This window comes from Carcharhinus amblyrhynchos, chromosome 5, assembly GCF_965287045.1.
Source record: "Carcharhinus amblyrhynchos chromosome 5, sCarAmb.v2.hapA, whole genome shotgun sequence".
Taxonomy (NCBI): Eukaryota; Metazoa; Chordata; class Chondrichthyes; order Carcharhiniformes; family Carcharhinidae; genus Carcharhinus; species Carcharhinus amblyrhynchos.
The window spans coordinates 30,675,772-30,700,089 of record NC_137328.1 but is presented as its reverse complement, the minus strand read 5'-3'; the positions used below and the strand labels follow the sequence as shown (position 1 = coordinate 30,700,089).

The 24,318-nt window shown below is 42.8% G+C and overlaps 1 protein-coding gene across 1 annotated transcript in view; it reads right to left on the bottom strand.

The window, feature by feature from the left end:
- The window catches only part of LOC145342937 (A disintegrin and metalloproteinase with thrombospondin motifs 3-like), a 286,375-nt gene extending 262,433 nt beyond the window's left edge, over nucleotides 1–23,942 (bottom strand). Inside the window, exons 1-3 of the mRNA XM_080188573.1 lie at nucleotides 23,683–23,942; nucleotides 10,198–10,225; nucleotides 8,729–9,111 (exon numbers count right to left, since the gene is read on the bottom strand). Coding sequence (XP_080044699.1) covers nucleotides 8,729–9,111; nucleotides 10,198–10,225; nucleotides 23,683–23,748 — 477 coding nt within the window. The 5' untranslated portion in view covers nucleotides 23,749–23,942. The remainder of the gene's footprint in view (nucleotides 1–8,728; nucleotides 9,112–10,197; nucleotides 10,226–23,682) is intronic.
- Between the last annotated feature and the right edge of the window lie 376 nt (nucleotides 23,943–24,318).

Here is a 24,318-nt window from a genome sequence, read left to right as displayed (position 1 = left end):
TCTTACTGCCTGCCATTAGTGTGTTGGAAGGATTTGCAGATTGATACTCAACCAATTTGGCTGCGTTATTGACCATCAAGTCATGGGGTGGATCTCAAGCCTGGAGCTTCTGGCTGAGAGGCAGGAACCTCCCCCCCACTCCCGCCACCCCACACCTCAAGATCTCCGATCAGTGATATCCTGAAAATCCTAATCCCTCAATCACAAAACAGATTATCTGGTTATCATTTTCCATGCACAAATTAGCTGTCAAAATGTTTTACATTGCAACAATTAACTACACTTAATATTCCATTGGCTATAAAGCACTTTCAAACATCTGGAGACTATGCAAAGTGTTATATTAACACAAATATTTCCTCCTTTTACTTATCAGCAAGGTGGGTCACTGGAGAGGGTATCCCAATATTATCCTTTGCAATGATTATTTCAATGTTGATCTGAAATATTGCGAATGATATTGGTGCCATCCATCAATAATTTTGTGCAACCCTAAAAATCCTGTCACCATCTTCAGCTGCTTCATAAATGACTTCGCTTCACCATAAGATCAGAAGTGAGATATCTGTTGATGACTACATATTGTTCAGTACCATTTTCAACTCCTCAGACACTGAAGCAGTCTATGCTGTTATGCAGCCAGGCCTGGACATTATTTCAGTTTGAGCCATGTAAGTGCCAAACAACAACCATCGCTAATGAGAGAGAATCTAACCAACTCTCCATAATATTCAATAGCATTACATTGCATGATTCCCCCATTAGCATCCCAGAAACCTAACTGGGCTAGCCACATAAATACCACGACTGCAAGAATAGGTCAGACTGGGAAGTCCTGCAATAAGTAACTGACTTGCTGACTCCCCAAAGCCTGTTCACCAAGAAACAAGGTCTGATGTGGAATATTCTGCAGTTGCCTGGATATGTACAACTCCAACAACAATCAAGACGCTAGATATTATTCAGGTTGAAACAGCCCATTGAATTGTCACCCCATCTACCACCTTAAAGATTCCCTCCCTTCACCATCAGTACACAGCGACAGAAGATGCACTTCAGCGAGGCTCCTCAATGGCACTTACAAATTTGTCACCTCTGCATCCAGAAAGACCATGCAGATGCATGGGAACACTATCATTTGCAAATTTACCTTCAAGTCACTCATCATCTTAACTTGGAATCATGTTCCTTCAGTGTCTCTAAGCCAAAATTCTGGAACTCCCTTAGTAAAAGCACAACAGGTTCATCTACACGATGAACGTCTTTAGTGACGTTCATCATGTAGACAACAGGTTCATCTGACGCTGCAATGGTTCAAGGCAGCTGTTCACTACTAACAACACAAGGTCAATGAGTGATGGATGTAAATTCTGGCCTTGGGAGCAGTTACACCAGGAATGATTGAAAGAAAATCTGAACTTTCCTTGGGATTTCTCATGTTAGTCAAAACGTGAGTGGAAATCTGTTTGCACTGATCATCCACCAGTGTTACAGCCACCAATGAGGAGAAGCTAAGATATTCTGAGCATTTACAATTTGTATTAATATAGTGCTTTTAATGTAACAAAAATGTCCCAATGTGCTTATCAAATTAACACCGAGTTAAGAAGGAGATGCATGGTAAAACAAATGTTTGAACAAATTGTTAAGCTCTAAGGAGCATCTTAAAGGTGGAGCAAGAGCTGAAGCTTTGGAGAAGGTTAGAGAAAGAATTTCAGTCCTTTAGGGCTTAAATAAACAGAAGATGTGGTTGTAATGGTGGGGAAACGGAATCAATGCTGCACAAGAAACCAGACTTCAAGGAATACAGAGTTATCAGAAAGTTTATGGTCAGAAGAGGTAACAGAAATAGGAAAGGGTGAGACCAGAGAGAGGGATTTCAACACAATGAGAAATTTAATCTCAAGACATTAGTTCCCAGTCAAGCAATGAAATCAGCAGGCACGGGGTGATGGGTGAATGGGGTTTGGTACAATTCAAGGTGTGGACAGCAGGATTTTCGATGAGTTCAGGTTTATGAAGGGTGGCACATGGGAGGCTGGTCAAGGAAGCAATGCAATAATTTAGTCTCTATAACAAAATATAGGTTTCAGCAGCTGTATGTCTGAGGCGTCTGCATTTTATTTTATTTGCCATATATCACAGGGTCTAGTTTACTGTCTCATGTTAAAATGTCAACAATTTAATCACAGCAACAGAACTTCAGAAGGAAATTATTGTAAATTAAGTACTTTTGCTCTTCCTGACAAAAGCGACAAGTTGTTCTGTGAACACAAGTTCTTTTCTTCTACAGTTATAACTAACAAAAGATAAGTGGAGGCTGACAACATTTTCAAAGGGATTAAAGGCTATAATTTTCTTAGTCAAGCTACTGTTGACTGCTTCCACATTTAATTGCAAAGCTGGCAACTGGGCACAATCTCTCACATCCATAGAACAGAAATTGTCTGCTGGTATGAGGTTTCATTGGTCTCCACAGTAAAGGTTGAGAGTGGTATGGGGGAGTTGGAGATGCAGGCAGAATTGGAGCCCTGATAATTTGTGGTCCCGTCTCTGATCTATGCTTGCTTCAGCTGTGTTTCTATGCCAGCAGTGAAGCCTGGCAGCCTGCATTTCTTTAGAGTTGCTCAGCAGTCTGACGTTTAATTGAGCCATTGAGCAGCGCCTGTAAAACCAAACTGCGCTGGGATCAATGTACACCACACTGCTTTTCCATTCATAAAGTTGCTTCCTGGTTTACTAGCATGGAAATTTGATCTGGAGAATAGAGTCCATTTCAAAATGTAGAACAGCAGTTTATTCATACAGCACTTAATGAAACTAAAGTAACAGCAGACCTTGGTGAAAATGGAATGATGAGCGACCACACAATTCCAAAAGGAATGCACAGGCCTCCAATATATTTTAGTTTTTACCACAGTTCATTCTGGCACATTGTCGGTGGGCAAGCAAGGGAAATAATGAGGATGGAATAGAAATTAGAAGTTAGCTTTTCACTATAGATAGAGACTGAAGAACAAATTGTTGATGCAGTGCAAGGCCAACCACCTTCATTGACGTATAGTTTCTACAATTCTGAAATGTGATTCAGTATCACTGGGCAGTAGCATTTAAACCCAATTCATAGAACAAGTACCAAAAATCTATAAATTATCCATTCACAGTATACAATATGAGTGAGTGATGACAGCAACAACTGTTATGAATAACTTGTTACATAGGTCCTGAAGGCTGACAATCCCAAAAGGCAGCAATGCTGTAAGGAAGCACAGGCTAAAGAATTAGAAAAACTCTACATAGCTCATCTACCCACCCACCCTCCATCTGAGTGGATTTTCCCAGCTGGGAATATAGTGTTTACCTCTCTACTATTATACATTAGACATTAACAATGAAAGAAAATGGAGAAAAATGAGAGAAGCACATTTGGCCCATCAAGCATTCAGAATTACAGCTAACCTAACCTGACATTCAAGGGAAACAGCACAACACCTACCCACTAGTCCAATACCATTCCACTTTCCCATCAGTCCAACAGTAATGTCCTCCTTCCCTATCACCTAAAATTGGCTTGTGTAGTTCACCAACAGTAGCGCTGACCCCTACCTTCAGTCTCACACTGATCCATGGAGTACACAATCCTATTCTTCTCAAGAAATGTATTTTAATCATGTTTCTCTGGCCTTTTGTGTTGCTTGCCAAGCCAACTGAGCTGATGTCCTTTTGTTGTTAGAGTCATATAATAGGTGTTTTATTTTTAATTTAGGCCTAATGCACTCTCCTGGAGTTTACAACCTTGTAAAATTGTTGATTTACGACTGTTTGGTAGGTCAGGTACTTCAGGCAGTTTTTCCAGTTTTAGTGAGAAAGTGTTTGGATTCCAGGCTGGATGCAATGTTTTTTTGTCTCTCTCCCTGGTATTAGAAATTCAATCAGCTAATTGGAAGCAGTTGTTCTTGCTTTTCCAGAGTGAAAATTTTGCTTTTGGTGGTTTGCTAGCTAGAGGCAAACCTTCAGGTGACGGGGAAGGAGGACATTACTGTTGGAATGATGAGAAAGTGGAATGGTATTGGACCAGTGAGTAGGTGCTGTGCTGTTTCCCTTGAATGTCAGGTTAGGTTACCTTGAGATGTGCTGGGGGCTCCAGAATGGGAAAGTCAAAATTTCAATTCTCCATCCAAAGGACTAATTCACGGCAAGTGTTGCAGAGCTGCAAGATATAGCATCACATGAGCATACATATTTTCTGTGCTAAACCAAAACGGTGGGGGGAGTGTGGGGGGGGGGGGGGGGGGGGTAGAATGTTGGTAAGAATGTTGTGTTGGAACAGTACTCAGCAGTTGAGGCTTATACAATATCATGGTTGTTTTTTTTCCTCTTTGTAATTGGTAAATTGCTCATTTTCCTTCTATGAGTTAACTGTACTCTTAAACAAACTTTGTTTAATTAAAGCTCTCGTGAGTTATTTGAATCATAACTGAACTGAAACATCTTATGCTTACCTGAACTTTAGAGTGCAAAACTTAAGCTCTAGGCTGACTTCTTAAAAATTCTTGGAGTTCTGACCTGGATTATAACACTCTGCAGCTTGATATTGATATTTGTGCCATACCATTTGTGTGCTTTTATATATTGTGTTCTACATAGTGTTTTATATACAACAGGTTGAATAATAGGGGAAGGTGCGGCAGATAGCATGAGCCCCAGCCCCGAAACAGTGTTAAGAATAAGACTCGTCCACAGTGAGGAAGTCCCACCCTCTGGAGCTAATGGTCAACAACCCCATCAGTCCTGGCGGTACCAGGAAGACACCAGTGCCAGCTGCTGGCACTGAAAGAGAAGATGATGATTAAGACCATGGATCCTCAAAGAAGATACACCCAGTACCTAGAGCTGGGAAAGTTTTTAATCGATTATGGAAAGGGATGGGGAGGGAACGGGTAGCAAGGAAAGAGGGCTCTGACCTAAGGGAATGCACCCTGGCTGGCAAAGGGCACCACACGAAGAGCGACCACCCCCCCCCCCAACCTTTTCTTTCCACCATTTAAGCCCTTGAATGAAAAGATTAGACTTCCTGCTTCCACCTGGCTGCGTAAGGATGACCTCAACTGGGATCTTGGGTTCATGTCACATTACATGTAATCCCCACCATTTAGCTTGGGCTTGCAAAATTCTACTAACCATAGGATTATCCCTCTCTCCATTCACATTGTCTGTACCTGTAAAGACTCGCATTCCAACCATTATCTTGCAATTGTGTCTGTCTAGATATGCAGTGTTTGTGGACCTACGCTGCAAAAGCTTGTGATTCCAAATAAACCTGTTGGACTTTAACCTGGTATTGACAGACTTCTTACTGTGTCCACCCCAGTCCAACACTGGCATCTCTGCATTGTCTTTTTACTTCGTGTTCTATGTATACTTTGTATTTTTATTGCATTCCTGTGGCAAAGTGCAAGAATCTAAAGGTATAGTGGTTAAAAACAGTTATGCCTTCGACTGCCATTGGCTTTTCTATCCCTTTGATCAGGGTTGTCTGCAGGTCTGTTTGTAGCAGATGTTTGAGCTCCACTGACTCCTTGGTCCTTGTGAACCTGTTGACATGGCTTTCTGCTGACAGCCCCACAGGTATCTCTGGTTAGCTCTGTAAATGACAGGGGAGGCAGAATACAATCTGTATCGGTTGCCCTTCTTGGCATCATTCATTCAACTTTTTCTTCAGCCTCCAAAAGAAGCAGAAAATGGAGCAGCTAAACAGGACACCTATTTTCACAGCCTTAGCCATGGTGCTCAAATTTCAAATAGTTTACCTTTAACAACTGTTAGCAATGGTTGGTCCCTAAAGCTATATGTGCAGGACGAATTAAACATAAGCATCATGGAACTCTGCATGTGTTGGTTTGGAGGAAATTGTATTGTGTGACAGGTCCCTCAAATTGTGAGATGATGAACTGGAGCAAAATGTATCACTGAGAAGCCAACCAATGAGCAAAAAATGTCTCAGTTTTCAATATCTATCCATATGGTTCTATGAAAATGGCAGATTCAGTAACAATAGTCTGTTGCTCCATGGATTAATACTGATCGAACTTACATCTGGAAATGCAAAAATCTTGATCCACTGTCAATTGCATTTGACTAAACTAAATGTGCCAGAAGAGTAATTTGTGTACTTTGACTGAAGTTGTTTATTAAAGACTCAAATGCCAAATCTGCTTTTGTGCTGAAAGACTAACTGTTATCCCATTATGTACAAGCAACAAATTCACATTAATATAAATATTTGATAAAACACATTCCTGGAACTTCTCCAATTTTGCTTTATCTTGACCAGTGTCCTTTTTCTGGGTTGCTTTCGATTCGACCTTTGATGTTAAGAACAAAGAAAAACACAACACAAGCTTGCGCCGATCATGATGCCCTAAAAAAACCTTCTGCCCTCACTTGGTCCATATTCCTCTGTTCCCTCCCTATTCATGTAACCATCCTGATGCCTCTTAATTGTTGCAAATGTGTCTGCTTCCATCACCTCCTCTGGCAGCACGTTTCAGGCAGCCCCACTCCCTGCATGAAAATCTTCCTCCACCCTTAAACTTTCCTCTCACCTTGAATCTGTGCCCCCCCCTCTTCTAATTAACACTTCCACTCTTGGAAAAAGCCTCTGACTATCCACCCTGTCTATGCCCCTCATAATTCTGCAGACCTCTAGCAGGTCTCCCCTCAGCTTCCATCTTTCCAGTAAAAACAATTCTAGTTTATTCAATCTCTCCTCATAACCAACATTCTGGTAAACCTTCTCTGCACTCTCCAAAGCTCCACACATAACTTCCCTCCATTGTCTTCGAGAGAACCTACTTGTTTGCTCCTAATATATGCATGAAAAGTCTTGGGATTATAAGAACTCGGAGCAGGACTAGGCCATTTGACCCCCTCGAGCGTGCTCCGCCAATAAATAAGATCATGGCTGATATTTTCGTGGACTCAGTTCCACTTACCTACCCACTCACCTTAATTACCCTTTTACCCTTAATTCCTTTACTGCTCAAAAATTTATCTTTCCTTGCCTTAAAAACATTTAATGAAATAGCCTCAACTACTTCATTGGGCAGGGAATTCCACAGATTCATAACCCATCACGTGAAGAAGTTCTTCAACCCAGTCCGAAATCTGCTGCCCCTTATTTTGAGGCTATGCCGCCGGCTCTAGTTTCACCTGCCAGTGGAAACAACCTCCCTGCCTCTACCTTATCTATTCCCTTCATAATTTTGTATGTTTCTCTTAACATCCCCTTCATCCCCCTAAATTCCACTGAGTATCTTTCCAGTCCACCCCGTCTTTCCTCATAAGCCAACCTTCTCAATTCTGGAATCAACCTAGTGAATATCCTCTGCATCCCCTCCAGTGATCCTTTCTCAAGTAAGGAGACCAAAACTGTACACAGGTGTGGCCTCACCAGCACCTTATGCAGCCGCAACATAACCTACCTGTTTTTAAACTCCATTCCTCTAGCAATGACCAACAAAATTCCACTTGCCTTCTTAATTACCTGCTGCACCTGCAAATCGACTTTTTGCGATTCGTGCACAAAAGACACTCAGGTTCCCCTGCACAGCAGCATGCTGCAAATCTTTTACCATTCAAATAATAGTCTTTTTTTGTTATTCCTACCAAAATGGATAACTTCACATTTACCAACATTATACTCCAACTGGCAGACCCTCGTCCACTCACTTAAAATATCTATATCCTCTGCACACTTTGCTGTACCACTCATAATAGTGTCATCTGCAAACTTTGACACACAACACTTGGTCCCAACTCCAAATCCTTGACCCTGTTTGCTAAAGACATTTCACAGCCCCTTTTAGCCTCCTAATTCCGCGTTTAAGTTACTTCCTACTTTCATTATATTCCTCAAGACGCTAGACCTATCATATGCTTCCTTTTTACTAAGCTTACAATTTCCTTGTCATGGTTCCTGAATCCTGCCATTTCTACCTTTCATTTTTGTGGATACACACCTACCCTGCATTTTAATCAACTGGCCTTTAAAAGCTTCCCATATGCCAGACGTAGAGTTGTCCTCAAATAACTGCTCTCAATCCACATTCCCCAATTTCTATCTAATTTGGATGTAATTGGCCATCACCAATTTAAACACCTTCGCCCAAGGGCCACTCTTGTCTTTATTCATGACTACCCAAAATCACAGTATCATAGTCACTAAGCCCAAAATGCTGAAACATTGATTACCTGGCCCGGCTCATTCCCCAGTACCAAGTCTTGTTGGATTGTCAATATACTGTATCAAAAAGCTCTCCTGGACACATCTAATAAATTGCTCTCCATCCGAGCACCTGGCTGTAATGTTGCCTGTGTAAGTTCTAATTGATACAAAAACTCAGTATTACACCTCAGTCTTTCTCCTTCATAAATCACATGTATATGGATAATATAGACCTTAGCTGGTTAACCTTACCCTGTAATTCATGTTAGCATCATTCCTTTTACCACCTTTAAGCTTTTTCCTTCAAACCCTAATGACCTCCCATTAAGACCACAATGTCTTCCAAAGACTTTGCTACCACCTTTGAGACCCTTACACCTCAATGTCTCTCCTCTCCTGAAACCCCAGTGGCTCCTCAGGCTTTATACTCCACCCCAGAGACCAATGTACCCACTCAATTGCTCCTTTCCTGAAGCGTGAGATGAGCCATTAACTCCTTACCAGTCCATCACAGTTGCTGACGGCCACCGTGGCTCCAGGAATGTGGCTGATATTCCCAGTATAGATGCAGTCCTCACTCAGCAACTCAGTGTAGCTTTGACCATCCCCTTGCCACTCCAGTACTGCTCCTGGGGCCACCAGCCGGTGACTGGGCTCCAATCTGAGCTGCCAGCTCTGGCCAAAGACAGTGACATTGAAGAAGAGAGGGTGGATCTCTGTCTCCTCTTCCTCCCAGGGACTGATGGACTCAGGGCCACTCTGCCTTTTCCTCCTGACTCCAGAGCCTGACACCAGGTGAGACACAAAGCGACCCTGAGAGTCTGTTCTGAGTGGAGTGACCAGCCCAAACTCCTGTCCCAGAGCAGCGAACCTCTGCAAAATTGCTGCAAAATGAATGGAGGGAGAAAATTCAGCCAATGCTGTAACTATCAAGTAATCCGTTAAATATAGTAATTGTTAATCATTCAGTGTTCTTCATCACTCTCTCCCTCTTATCCATCTGTCACTCCCTCTCTCCTGTCCATCTGTCACTCCCTCTCTCCTGCCCAACAATCAAATGTGCTGATCAATTACCCCCACTAGTGAATTAGTCCTTACTGTCAATAACTCCCTCCAATCCATCATTCCCTACTACCAAATCACTCTTTCCTGTTACTTAATCAAACACTTCTGCCCTTCAATCACTTCCCATTCATTAATCAATCCTTATTAACCAATCGCTAATGCTCATTTATTGCTTCTGTCATCAGTACCAACTCCTTCCCTCTTGCTGATGGAAACATAGAAAATAGGAACAGAACAGGGCCATTCAGCCCTTGAAGCCAGCTCCATTATGGTTGATAATCCAGCTCAATAACCTGATACCACTTTTCTCTCATATCCTTTGGTCCCTTTCAGCCAAGAGTTGCATCTCGCTCCTTCTTGGAAACGTGTGCTCTATCTTCAACTGCTCTCTTGGTAGCAAATCCCACTCTGTGCGTGATGTTTCTCGTCATCTCAGCCCTAAAAGGTTTACACCATATCCTTAGACCATGACCCCTGGTTCTGGGCTCTCCCACCATTAGGAACATCCTCGCATCCACCCTGTCTAGTCCTGTTATAATTTTATAGGTTGCTTTGAGATCTCCCTCATTCTTCCGAACTCAGCAAATATAATGCTAACTGACTCAGTCCCTCCTCATGTCTGTTCTGCCATCTGTCTGGTAAACTTTTGCTAAATTCCCTCAATAGCAATGACCTATGATCATTCACTCCCTCTTATTAACCAGTCTCTCCTGCCCATCTGTCACTCTCGCATGTCAATTAAATACTTGTTTCTATTTCTCATCCTGTCCATCAAATCCTCCCCCATCAATCTTATAAAATTTTCTTGTTGCCTTGTGTTTAATGGTACTGTGAAACGTTCCCGTTTATTTTCCTCTATTCCAGAGTAATCAGGAGAAATGGCAATGAAACAATAACACACCTACCTGCACTCTCAGTTACATCTGATCCAGCCTGCAGAAATAAAAAAATCCCAAAAATATCAGACACAAACTAAAGATCTATGTTATGAAACAGAATCCATAAAAAATTTAAATACAAATCTGAGGCTTCACCTTGAATATCATCTAACATTTGTATAAATATAAAACGTTACCCTATGAAGCTGAATAAGCCACAATCTCTCCTTAATACCTCAGAATCCAGAAAGCAGAGCTCTCAGTTACTTTGAAAACCCCAAAGCTTTTAAACTATTACACTGAACATCCCAGAACACCAGGATTGTAATATTGAAAAGCATGGAATACTGTAACTGTTAAACTGAAGACCCCAGAACACTAAATTTATAACACTGAAGATAGCTCAGAATACTATGACTGGTACTTTGAATACCCCGGAACACTGTGACTCTAACACTGAATTCTCCACCATACAGGTGGTGGAATTTGAGGTGAAGAAAATAAATTTGAATTAAAAGTCAAATGATGACCATGATATGATTGTCATATAACCCCATCCAGTTCACTAATGTCCTTTAGGATATAAGTGAATTCAGACTGACAGCAATGTTTGATTTGATTTAAACACACAGCCCCCACCCCCCTCCAGATTCAGTTGCATTCTTGGACACATGCATCTCCATCAAGGATGATCACCTCAGCACTTCACACTGCTGCAAGGATAACCTCATGATGCTCCACTTCTCCAGCTTCCACCCTAAACATGTTAAAGAAGCCACCCTCTACAGACAAGCCCTCCGTATACACAAGTTCTGCTCAGATGAGGTGGAGGATCACAACAGACACCTGGAGATGTTGAAAGATGCCATCATAAGAACAGGATATGGCGCTCAACTCAGGTGATCAACAGTTCCGACGTGCCAAAGTGAAAAACCGCACCAACTTCCGCAGAAGACAAACATGGGACAGGGTGCCCTTCGTCATCCAGTACTTCCCTGGAGTGGAGAAGCTACAAATCTTTTCTGGAGCCTTCAACATGTTATCAAAGAAAATGAACATCTCGCAAAGGCCATCCCCACTACTAGCCTTCAAACAACTATCGGCACAACTAGTGGGCCGAAGGGCCTGTTTGTGCTGTAGTGTTCTATGTTAACTGTGCAATCTCAAACAGACCATTGTACGTAGCAAATTACCCAGATTTCAGGAGAACTGTGACCACAACACCCTGCAAGACGTGCCAAATCATCGACACGAATGCCATCATCTCATGTGAGACCACCATCCACCAGGCACAAGTTACATACTCTTGCGACTCGGCCAACATTGTTTACCTGCTACGCTGCAGGAAAGGATGTCCCGAGGCATGGTACGTTGCCGAGATCATGCAGACACTACAACATTGGATGATTGTACACCGCTCAACAATTACTAAGCGGGAGTGTTCCCTTCCTGTCGGGGAACACTTTGGCAGTCAAGGGCATTCAGCCTCTGATCTTTGGGTAAGCATTCTCCAAGGCGGCCTTCAAGACACACGGTAATGCAGAATCGCCAAGCAGAAACTGATAGCCAAGTTCCATACACGAGGACGGCCTCAAACGGGATCTTGGGTTCATGTCACACCATCTGTAACCCCTACGACTTGCTTGGGCTTGCAAAATGTCACAAACTGTTCTGGCTTGAGACAATTCACACCCCTTTAACCCGTGATTATTCCCCTCTCCATTCACATTTTCTGCACCTGTAAAGACTTACCTGTTAAGGCTTGTATTCCAACCTTTATCTTGTAATTGAGTTTGTGTCTACACATGCCTCATTTGTGAACCTGATGAAGGGGCAGTGCTCCGAAAGCTTGTGCTACCAAATGGAACTGTTGGACTTTAACCTGGTGTTGTGGAGGTTCTTACTGCACCTACCCCAGTCCAACACTGGTATCTCAATATCATATCTAAGCCCTGCAGCCCTGCCACATTCAGTCATGAATGGTGATGGACAATTAAGTAAAATCACTGGAGGAGAAGCTTCACAGATATTCCATCCTCAATGACTAAGGAGATCTGCACATCTATGCAAAAGATAAGGCGGAAGCATTTGCAGCAACCATCAGTCAAAAGTGCCAAGTGAATGATCCATCTTGGCCTTCTCCGGAGGTTGACAGTATCATATGAATTCAGTTCACCCCAAATAATCTCAAGAAATGGCTGAAGGAAGTGAATACTGCAAAGGCTATGGACCCTGACGATATTCTAGCAACAGTACTGAAGACTTGTGCTCCAGAACTTGCCAAGCTGTTCCAGTATAGCTACAACACTGGCATTTACCCCACAATGTAGAAAATTGCCCATGTATGTCCTGTACACAAAAATCAAGGCAATTCCAACCCAGCCAATTACCACCCCATCAGTCTACTCTTGCTCATCAGGAAAGAGACGGAAGGGGATCATCAATAACACTATCAAGTGGCAGTTACTTAGCTACAATCTGCTTACTGACCTCATTAGAGCCTTGGTTCAAACGTGGACAAAAGAGCTAAATTCCAGACGTGAGGTGAGAATGTCTGCTCTTGACATCATGGCAGCATTTGACCAGATATGGCATCAAGGAGCCTGAGAAAAACTGGAGTCAATGGGAATATGGAGGAAAGCCCTCCACTGGTTGAAGTAATACCTCGTGTGAAGGAAGATATTTGTGGTGGCTGGAAGTTGTTCATCCCAGCTCCAGGAGTTCTTTTTTAATTCATTTACAGAATACAAGTGTCGCAAGTTAAGCCAGCATTTACTGGCTACCTTTAATTGCCCTTGAGAAGGTGGTAGCGAGTTGCCTTCTTGGACTGTTGCAGTCCATGTGCTGTAGATATGCTCATGGTGCTATTAAGAAGGGAGTTCCAGGATTTTAGATGTCATGACAGTGAAGTAAGTGTAATATATTTTCAAGTCCCACTTGATTAGCACCCTGCCACAAACATTCACTTCTTCCACCACTGATGAACAATGGTAGTAGTGTGTACCACCTACACCACGCACTGCAGGAACTCAGCAAGGCTCCTTAGGCAGCACCTTCCAAACCCATGACCACTGGCATGTCGAAAGACAAGAGCAGCAGATAAATGGGAACACTATCACCTGGAAATTCCCCTCCAAAGAACAAAGAAAAATACAGCACAGGAACAGGCCCTTCGGCCCTCCAAGTCTGCACTGACCATGCTGCCCGACTGAACTAAAACTCCCTAACTTTTCGGGGATTGTATCCCTTTATTCCCATCTTACTCATGTATTTGTCAAGCCAACTCTTAAAGTCACTAACATATCTGCTTCCATTATCTCCCCCGGCAACGAGTTCCAGGGACCATCCACCCTCTAAAAAAAAACTTGCCCCGTACATCTCCTTTAAACCTTGTGCCTTGTACTTCAAACCTATGCCTTCTAGTAATTGACTCTTCCACTCAGAGAAAACTTCTGACTATTCACAATCTTGTAGACTTCTATCAGGTTGCCCCTCAACCTCTGTCGCTCCAGTGAGAACAAACCAAGTTTCTCCAAACTCTCCTCATAGCTAATGCCCTCCATATCAGGCAACATCCTGGTAAATCTTTTCTGCACTGTCTCCAAAGCCTCCACATCCTTCTGGTAATGTGGTGATCAGAATTGGACACTATACTCCGGCCTAAGATTCTATAAAGCTACAACATGACTTACCAATTTTTAAACTTAATTCCCCCGACCAATGAAGGCAAGCATGCCATATGACTTCCTGACAACTTCTCCGCCTGCCTTGCCATTTTCAATGAACTGTGTACCTCTCCACCCAGATCCCTCTACCTATCAACACTCTTAAGGGTTCTCTACCGCAACATAAAGACCTTCTATGTGACTTTAGCTGATAATGCTAAAGTCAGGCGACAATCAATAATGTAAATGGGAATGGAAAGTTGCAAAGAGCCATTGGGATAATTCTGGCAAATGAAGTTCAAAATAGGGAAGCATAATGTTATCCACTTTGGGCCTAAGGAAGAATGTTCCAAGTATTTACTAAGTGGTGAGCAGTAATAAACTATGAGCAGCGACTAATTTAGGGTTCGAGGCCTGATATCAGTAAAAACAAGTGAACAAGTACAAACAATAATTCATAGAATCCCTACACTGCAAAAGGAGGTATTTAGCCCATCGAGTCTGCACTGACAATAATCCCACCCAAGCCCTATCCCCTTGGTTAATGTTAGTAACCTTACAAGTTTAATGAAATTCTGGCCTTTATCTCAAGAGAACTAGAATAGAATGGGTGAAAGTTATATGTCACAGAATCCCTATTGTACTGAAGGAAGCCATTCAGCCCATCAAGCCTGCACTGACAACAATCCCATCCTGTCCCCATAATCTCACATATTTACTCTGCTAATTCCCCTGAAACTAGGGGCAATTAAGTAAGGCCAATTAACCTAACCCACACATCTTTGGACTGTGGGTGGAAACTGGAGCACCCGGAGGAAACCCAAGCAGACACGGGGAAAACGTGCAAACTCCACACAGGCAGTGACCTAAGACAGGAATCAAACCCAGGTCCCTGGCAGCACTGCTAACCACTGCTGCCCGGTTACGTTGCTATTACATAAAGATAGACTTCACTTAGAGGTTTTCTGTTCTGGGTACCACATTTCAGGATTCCCCCTTTGAGGGAATACAATGCAAATAAAGGGTAAAAGGATTGAATATGAGGGGACTGGCTGCAGAGATGAGTCTTGAATTTCATTGGGTATTGAATATTAAGGAGTGATCTAGTTGAGGGATTTAAGATGATTTAATGGTTCGTAGTTTCCTTTTAACTATGATACTACTCACTGGTGAAGGAGACCAATAAAAAGTCTGACAACACCAGGTTTTAGTCCAACCGATTTATTTGATAGCAAACTCACAAGCTTTCGGGTTAGCCCCTTCGTCAGGTGAATGGAGAGTTCTGGCCTCAGACAGAGCATATAAAGCACAGACAGTTTAGAGATTACTGATTAGAATGCGAATCTTTACACCTAACCTGCTGTTCAAGTCTTAAAGTGGCTGACAATGTGAGTGGAAGGAGCACTGATCACAGGTTAAAGAGATGTGTATTGTCTCCACACAGTACTGTAAGTGAGGTTTTGCAAACCCAGGCAAGTCACAGGAGTTACAGATAGTGCAACATGAACAAAGTCACATAACATTAAAATTAAAGCTATTCAGAGAAGTCAGGAAGCAGTTCTTCACACAAGGGTGGTGAAAAACCGGAATGCCAAAATGGTGTTGAGGCTAAGGCAAATAAAAATTCAAAACTGAGATTGACCATTTTTGAGAGACAAGGATATTAAACAAGATAGATAGAAGGCAGAAAAAATGAGTTACAGCAGGAATCAGTTAAGTGGAGGAATAAGGTCAAGGGGCTGAAAGGTCTCTGCCTGTTATTTTGCTGTATTTCAATGGTCTGGACTATTTAGTGTTACAACCTCTGTATTTTGGAGAATTTCATTTTTTTTTAAATTCATTTATGGGATGTGGGCATTGCAGGTTAGGATAGCATTTATTTCCATCTCCTAATTGCCCTTGAGAAGCTGGTAGTGTGTTGCCTTCTTGAACCGTTGCAGTCCATGGGCTGCAGATGCACTCACAGTGCTATTAGGGAGGGAATTCCAGGATTTAGACACACTGACAGTGAAATAACTGCCAGATATTTTCAAGTCAGGATAGTGAGTGGCAAATGTGAGGTAATGCATTTTGGAAGGTTTAATACAGACAGGAAATATAAAGTAAATGGAAACATACTCAAAGTGCTTGGTAAAATAGGGTGAAGTCAGCATGGTTTCGTCAACGGGAGGTCATGCCTATTAGAATTCTTTGAGGAAGTAATGAGCAGGTTAGGCAAAACAGAACCAGTGAACATTATCTACTTGGATTTCCAGATGTTTGTTGACAAGGTGCCACACTGGAGGTTGCTGAATAAGATAAGAGCCCATGGCGTTAGAGGCAAGTACTAGTATGGATAGAAGATTGGCTGACTGGCAGAGGCAGAGAATCGGGATCCCTTTCAGGATGGCATCAGGTGACTAGTGGAGTTCTGCACTAGTTGAGTGTTGAGACCATAACTTTTCACTTTATACATCAATGATCTATACATAGGAACATAGGGCATTGTGGATAAGTTTGCAGATGATACAAAGGTAGGTGGAGGGACAGGTTGTATTGAGGAGATAGCATGTTAGGAGAATTGGCAACGTGAGAAAGTATGAGGTTATGCTCTTTGGCAGGAAGAATAGAGGCGTAGACTATTTTCTAAATGGAGAGAGAATTCAGAAATCGGAAGCACAAAGGGATTTGGGATTTCCAGTTCCGATTCTCTTAAGGTTAACTTGTTGGTTGAGATGGTAGGAAGGCAAATGCAATGTTAGCATTTATTATGAGAGGAACAGAATACAAAAGCACGAACGTACTGCTAAAGCTTTTTCAGGCTCTGGTCAGACCACATTTAGAATTTTGAGTGCAATTTTGGGCCCCGTACCTAAGCAAAGATGTGCATGGAGAAGGTCCAAGGAGTTTCACGAGAACGATCCAGGGAATAAAAGGCTTGACATTTATGAGGAGCTTTTGATGGATGGGGGATCTCATTGAAACTTACAGAATACTGAGAGCTTGGATAGCATTGATGTGCGGAAGATGTTTCCATTAAAAGAGACGAAGATCCAAAGGCACAGCCTAGGAATAAAGAGCTAACCCTTCAAAACTGAGATGAGGAGGAATTTTTCCATCCAGTGGGTGGTGAGTCTGTGGAATTCATTGTCACAGAAGGCTGCAGATATCAAGTCATTGAATAGAACAAACAACAGTAGACAGGAACAGGCCCTTCAGCCCACAAAGTCTGTGCCAACAAATGCCTCTAATCTAACATTTTCTTATTCTTACATGGTCCATATCCCTCCACTCCCTGCCTATTCATGCATCTATGCAGATGCCTCGTGAATGTTGTTATAGAATCTGCTTCCACCACCTCCTCCAGCAGCGCTTTCCAGGCATTCACCATCCTCTGTAAAAAAAACTTGCCCCCTCTCACTTTCAACCTATGCTACTGAGTAATTAACCCTTCGACCCTGGGAAAAAGACTGACTAACCACTATCTAAACCCGTCATAATCTTAGAGACCTCTATCAGGTTTCCCCACATCATCAGACCTTTCAGTGAAAACAATCAAAATTTGTTCAACTTTTTTTCAATAGTCCATATCCTCCAAACCAGGCACATCCTGGTAAATCTCTTCTGCATCCTTTCCAATGCATCAACATCCTTCCAGTAGTGTGGCAACTAGAATTGTACAAATGCCGCCTAACCAAATGCAGTCTTACACAGCTGCAACATGATTTTCCAATTCCTATACTCAATACCCCAACCGACGAAAGCCAGCATGCCATATGCCTTCTTGACCACCTTGTCCACCTGAGTTGCCTCCTTCAGGGAACTGTGGATCTGCATGCCTAGATCCCTCTGTAAGTTAGTATTTTTAAGGGCTCTGCCATTTACTGTAGATTTTCCTTCTGCAGTAGACCTTCCAAATTACATCACCTCACTTGTCCAGGTTAAATTCCATCTGCCATCTTTTCACCCAGGTCTCCAGCTGATTTTATACCCTGCTAGATCCTCTGACAATCCTCCTTGCTTTCCGCTACTCCCCCAACTTGTTGTATCGTCTGCAAATTTACTAATCAGACCACCTACATTTTCCTCCAAATCATTTATAGATTACAAACAGAGGCTCCAGAACTGATCCTTGTGGAACATCGCTTGTCACAGACCTCCAGTTAGAAAAGTATCCTTCCACTGCTACTCTTTGATTTCTATGCCCAAACCAGTTTTGTATTTATCTTACCAGGTCACCCCGGATCCCATATGACTTCACCTTCTGCATCAGCCTGCCATAAGGAACCTTACTGAAGGCTTCACTAAAGTCCATGTATGGAGCATCCACTGCCCTGCCCAATTTTTCATATCACTTCCTGAAAGAACTCAATCAAGTTTGAGAGACAAGACCCCCTCTTTACAAAATATGCCGTGAACATAGAACATTACAGCGCAGAACAGGCCCTTCGGCCCACGATGTTGCGCCGACCAGTTAAAAAAAAACAATGACCCACTAATCTAAACCAATCCCTTTTCGTCCATAAACCTATCCACGGATCTCTTAAACGCCCCCAAACTAGGCGCATTTACAACTGCAGCAGGCAGGGCATTCCAATCCCTCACCACCCTCTGGGTAAAGAACCTACCCCTGACATCCGTCCTATAACTACCCCCCCTTAATTTAAAGCCATGCCCCCTCGTGCTAGCTTTCTCCATCTGAGGAAAAAGGCTATCACTATCCACCCTATCTAAACCTCTAATCATCTTATATGTTTCAATAAGATCCCCTCTTAGCCGCCTTCTTTCTAGCGAAAACAACCCCAAATCCCTCAGTTTCTCCTCATAGGACCTCCCCTCCATACCAGGCAACATCCTGGTAAACCTCCTCTGCACCCTCTCCAAAGCCTCCACATCCTTCCTGTAATGTGGGGACCAGAACTGCACACAGTGCTCCAAGTGCGGCCGCACCAGAGTTGTGTACAGTTGCAACATGACGCTGCAACTCCTAAATTCAGTCCCCCTACCAATAAACACCAAGACACCGTATGCCTTCTTAACAACCTTATCTACTTGATTCCCAACTTTCAGGGATCTATGTACACATACACCTAGATCCCTCTGTTCATCCACACTATTCAAAGTCCTCCCGTTAGCCCTATACTCAACACATCTGTTATTCCTACCAAAGTGAATCACCTCACACTTAACATAGAACATAGAACATAGAACACTACAGCACAAACAGGCCCTTCGGCCCACAAGTTGCGCCGATCACATCATCACCTACCAACCTACAGACCTATCTATAACCCTCAATCTCATTAAACCCCATATACTCATCCAGAAGTCTTTTAAAAGACCCCAGCGAGTTCGCCTCCACCACCACTGACGGCAGCCGATTCCATTCACTCACCACCCTCTGAGTGAAAAACTTACCCCTAACATCACTTCTGAACCTCCCTCCCCGCACCTTAAATCTGTGTCCTCTCGTAGCGACCATTTCAAACCGGGGAAATAGCCTCTGAGAGTCCACCCTATCTATTCCTCTCAACATTTTGTAAACTTCTATCAGGTCGCCTCTCAACCTTCGTCTCTCCAGGGAAAAGAGTCCCAGCTCCCTCAACCTAACTTCATAAGGCATGCCTCCCAGTCCAGGCAACATCCTTGTAAATCTCCTCTGCACCCTTTCAATAGCTTCTACATCCTTCCTATAGTGAGGCGACCAGAACTGCGCACAATACTCCAAATGAGGCCTGACAAGGGTCTTATAAAGTTCCAGCATTACCTCCCGACTCCTAAACTCAATCCTTCCGCATTAAACTCCAAACTAGACTACTTCTATCCTTTTCTACAAGTATCTTGAAACTTATAGAATTGTGATCACTGTTCCCAAATCTCACAGGATCCAAGGTGAGGTAGCCAAATGGATACAAAATTGGCTGCATGATAGAAGACAGGGGGTGGTTGTAGAGTGTTATTTTTCAAACTGGATGCCTGTGACCAGCAGTGTGCTTTAAGGATCAGCACTGGGTCCACTGTTATTTGTCATTTATATTAATGATCTGGATGAAAATTTAAGTGGCATGGTTAGTACATTTGCAGATGCCACCAACATTGGTGGCATAGCGAACACTGAAGAAGGTTATCGAGGATTGCAACGGGATCTTGATTAATTGGACCAGTGGGCTGACAATGGCAGATGGAGCTTGATTTAGATAAATGCAAGGTGAAGCATTTTGGCAGATTGAACCATGGCAGGACTTACTCAGTCAATGATAGGGCATTGGAGACAGTTATAGAACAAAGCGACCTAAAGGTACAAGTTCAAAGCTCCTTGAAAGTGGAGTCACAGATGGACAGAGTGGTGAAGAAGACATTCAGCATGCTTGGCTTCATTGGTCAGAACATTGAATACAGGAGCTGAGTCGTCTTGTTGAAGTTGTACAAGACATTGGCAAGGCCACATTTGGAATACTGTGTGCAATTCCGGTCACCCTATTATAGAAAGGATATTATTAAACTATAAGGAGTGCAGAAAAGCTTTACTAGGATACTACCAGGACTTGCTAGTTTGAACTATAAGGAGAGGCTGGATAGACTGGGACTTTTCCTGTGGAGCATAGAAAGCTGAAAGGTGATCTTACAGACATCTACAAAATAATGAGGGGCATAGATCAGCTAGTCGGTCAATATCTTTTCCCAGAGGTAGGGAGTCTAAAGCTAGAAGGCATAGGTTTAAAGCGAGACAGGAGAGGTACAAAAGGGTCCAGAGGGGCATTTTCCACACCCTTCCTCCCCCACACATAGGGTGTGGAGTGTCTGGAACAAGCTGCCAGAGGCAGTAACAATTTTGTCTTTTAAAAAGCGTCTGGACAGTTACATGGGTACAGAGGGATATCAGTGATTGGGACTAGCTTAGAGGTTAAGAAAAGGGACGGCATGGACAAGTTGGGCCAAAAGGCCTGTTTTCATGCTCTAAGCATCTATGACTATGCTGCATATTGTTAATAAGCCTATTCTTTTCCAGATGTGAGTAATCCTGTCCCGAAGGATCTTCTCCAGTATTTTCCCCACCAGTGATGTAAGGCTCACAGGCCTATATTTCCCAGATTATCTTCTTAAACAGAGGAACAATATTAGCTACTTTCCAATCCTCTGGTGCCTCGCCCATGGCTAACAAGGATATAAAGATTTTAGCCAAGGCCTCAGCAATTTCTTCCCTCGCCTCTTCCAGTATTCTGGAATAAACTATCTGATCCTGGCGACTTGCCTACCTTAATGTTTTTCAAAACCTTCAATATCTCCTCCCTTTTTATCTCAACATCCTCCTTTCTACACTCACCATCCACCACATCCTTCTCCTTTGTGAATACTCATTAAGGATCCACACACAAATTCCCTCAACCGTACGAGTGGACCTACCCTTTCCTCAGCTACCCTCTTTCTCCTTATAAATGCATAAAAATGCCTTGGGATTCTCCTTAATCCTGTCTGCCAAGGACGTTTCATGGCCCCTTTTTGACTCCTACATCCCTGTTTAAGCTATTTCCTATTATCTTTGTTCTCCTCAAGGGCCTTATCCATTTTCAATTTCCTGAAATTTACATACGCCTCCTTCTTTTTCAATAAGCTCACAATCTATTGTCATCCAGAGTTCCTGAATCTTGCCATCTTTATGCTTCATTTTTGCAGGAACATACCTGTGCTGTATTGTTAACAACTGACTTTTGAAAGACTCCCACATGTCAGATGTGAATTTATCCTCAAACAGCTATCCCCAGTCTACATTCCCTAGCTCTTGCCTAATGCTGTTGTAGTTGGCCTTCCCCCAGTTTAATACTTTCACTCTGGGAGTACTTCTATCCTTTTCTACAAGTATCTTGAAACTTATAGAATTGTGGTCACTGCTCCCAAATTGGTCCCCCACTGAAACATTAATCACCTGTCCAAACTCGTTTCCCAGACCAGGTCTGAGATAGCCCTTCTCAAGTTGAACTATCTACATATTGCCTCAAGGAGTTGCCTTGGAAACACTGAACAAATTCTGCCCTATCCAAGCCCACGAAAGGAATACCAGTCTATATTGCCCGCCACCCATCACAACAACCCTCTTGTTTTTACAGCTTCCCATAATCTGCTGACACATCAGTTCCCCCACTTCAGTGGTGTGGTGGTGGTGACACCTGGATTAGTAATCCAGAGACCCAGCCTAATCCCCAAGGAACACAGGTTCAAATTGCACCACAGCAATTAGTGGAATTTCAATTCAATGAATGAATCTGGAATTGAAAGCTGGTCTGAGTAATGGTGACCATAGCAACTATGGTCATAAAGATTCATCTGGTTCACTCATGCCCTTTAGGGAAAAGAATCTGCCATCCTTATGTATAAATATTTCTAGACCCACCTTTTAAAAGTTCTGGAATCCTCAGGGTAACAATTTAACTGTATATAGAAATACCCTAACAAGCCATTCCATTCGAAAGCAATTAGAGTTGGGAAACAAATGCTGGTCTTGTCAGCAATGTTGGGAAATCCGTACTACAACCCCAGTGGGGTTGCACTGCTCCTGTTCCTGAGTTCTACCCATATTGCTGTCTCCTCACCATTTCACCAAGGTGTCCTCCTTCAGTATAGTTGGTCTTTAAGACAAAGATAGATAGGTTCTTGTTTGATGCAGGGTCAAAGGTTATGGGGAAAAAGGCAGGAGAATGTGGCTGAGAAACATGTTAGCCATGATCAAATGGTGGAGCAGACTCAATGAGTTGAATGGTCTAATTTTGCTCTTATGTCTTGTGGTCTTAAAATATCCTACCAACCCTAAATAGGCTGCCTACAATTCAATGAACATTTTTTTTAAACAATCTCTGAGGTGTAATCATTTCCAATACCTTCTGGAAGTCCATATAAATAAAATCCACTGCCAATAAATGCTGGCCTAACTAGCGACACCTACATCCTAAATCAATTTTTAAAAACACCCTTAGTTACCAACTGGTTAGTTACTGACATTGATATTTTGAATACCCAAGGAGCTTTTAAACTGTTACATAAACAGAAAAAGCTGGGAAGACTCTGCAGGTCATGCTGCATCCGGAGAGAGAGAGGGGTTATAAAGAAAGAATTGAACTTTACAGCTCGTCTCCAGAAGAACAGATCCATCTGCAGCTTTAGACCATCTCCACTCTGAAAGCAGCAGACAATTGAGTAATGGAGCAAGACTACAGATCAGGAGGAGACAGTGGAGTGGTGGTAGTGACACCTGGATTAGTAATCCAGAGACCCAGGCTAACGCTCTGGGAGCACAGGTTCAAATTGCACCACAGCAATTAGTGGAATTTCAATTCAATGAATGAATCTGGAATTGAAAGCTGGTCTGAGTAATGGTGACCATAGCAACTTTGATTATAAAGATCCATCTGGTTCACTCATGCCCTTTAGGGAAAAGAATCTGCCATCCTTATGTATAAATATTTCTAGACCCACCTTTTAAAAGTTCTGGAATCCTTAGGGTAACGATTTAACTGTCTGTAGAAATACCCTGACAAGCCATTCCATTCGAAAGCAATTAAAGTTGGGAATCAAATGCTGGTCTTGTCAGCTATGTCCACATTCAATGAAATATTTTTGAAAAGCTACCCTGAACGTCCAGAGTTTTAAAATTGTTACCCCGAATAACGCAGAGCTTGTAAACTGTTACTCCTGCATACCCCAGAACTATTTAAAAGTTACACTATCTTAAAAAGCTGAAATAGTTACACTACACAGATTTCCTGATATATTCTATTCGGTGTCCCGAACTCTAACCTTCAATGAAATATCCCAGAAATCGGTAAACTGTTATTCTTCGAACTCAGCAAATGAAAGAAAGATACATGTAACTTACACGTCCCGATGTAGTCAAGCTCAGCACTAATATCCCAGCTACAAACCAGAGTGACAGGAAAACCATAACCGCGTCGATTAATTTCTAATATCAAGACTGTTCTTTGAAAAAAAAAGGATCCGGTGGGGATTTGATGACTGTGCCGGTCTCCGGGGTTGGCGATGTTGAGGGAATGTTTGAAGGGAGCCCACACAAAGATGTTGAGGAAGTCTCGAACTCTCACCACTTCCAGACGCCGGCTCTTGGCGCTCCAAGCCCAGCCCCTGCCCTCCGTCCCCGGGTAATCAACTCCAAAGCACCAGAAGCTTGACGTCAGCACCTAGAGTATAACCACATGCTCACACTGAGCTGCCAAAAAGGCAGACTTAATTCAGACAGAAGATGGATAAGGATCACTTACTTGCCGTTGAGCACGCTGCACTCCCCAGGACCACCCCTCACCCCACCATTAAACTGGAAAAGCGCTCTTAAATCCTACAGCAGAACAGATTACAGGGACAAGTAGAATTGAGTGAGTTAAAAAAAAACTTGGATTGACTGAAAGTTTTTCACGGCGTCCCAAAGAGCGTTACAGCCACTGAAGTATTTTACTGAAGTACATTTACTGTTGGAAAATAGGAGACGCTGACAGCCCAT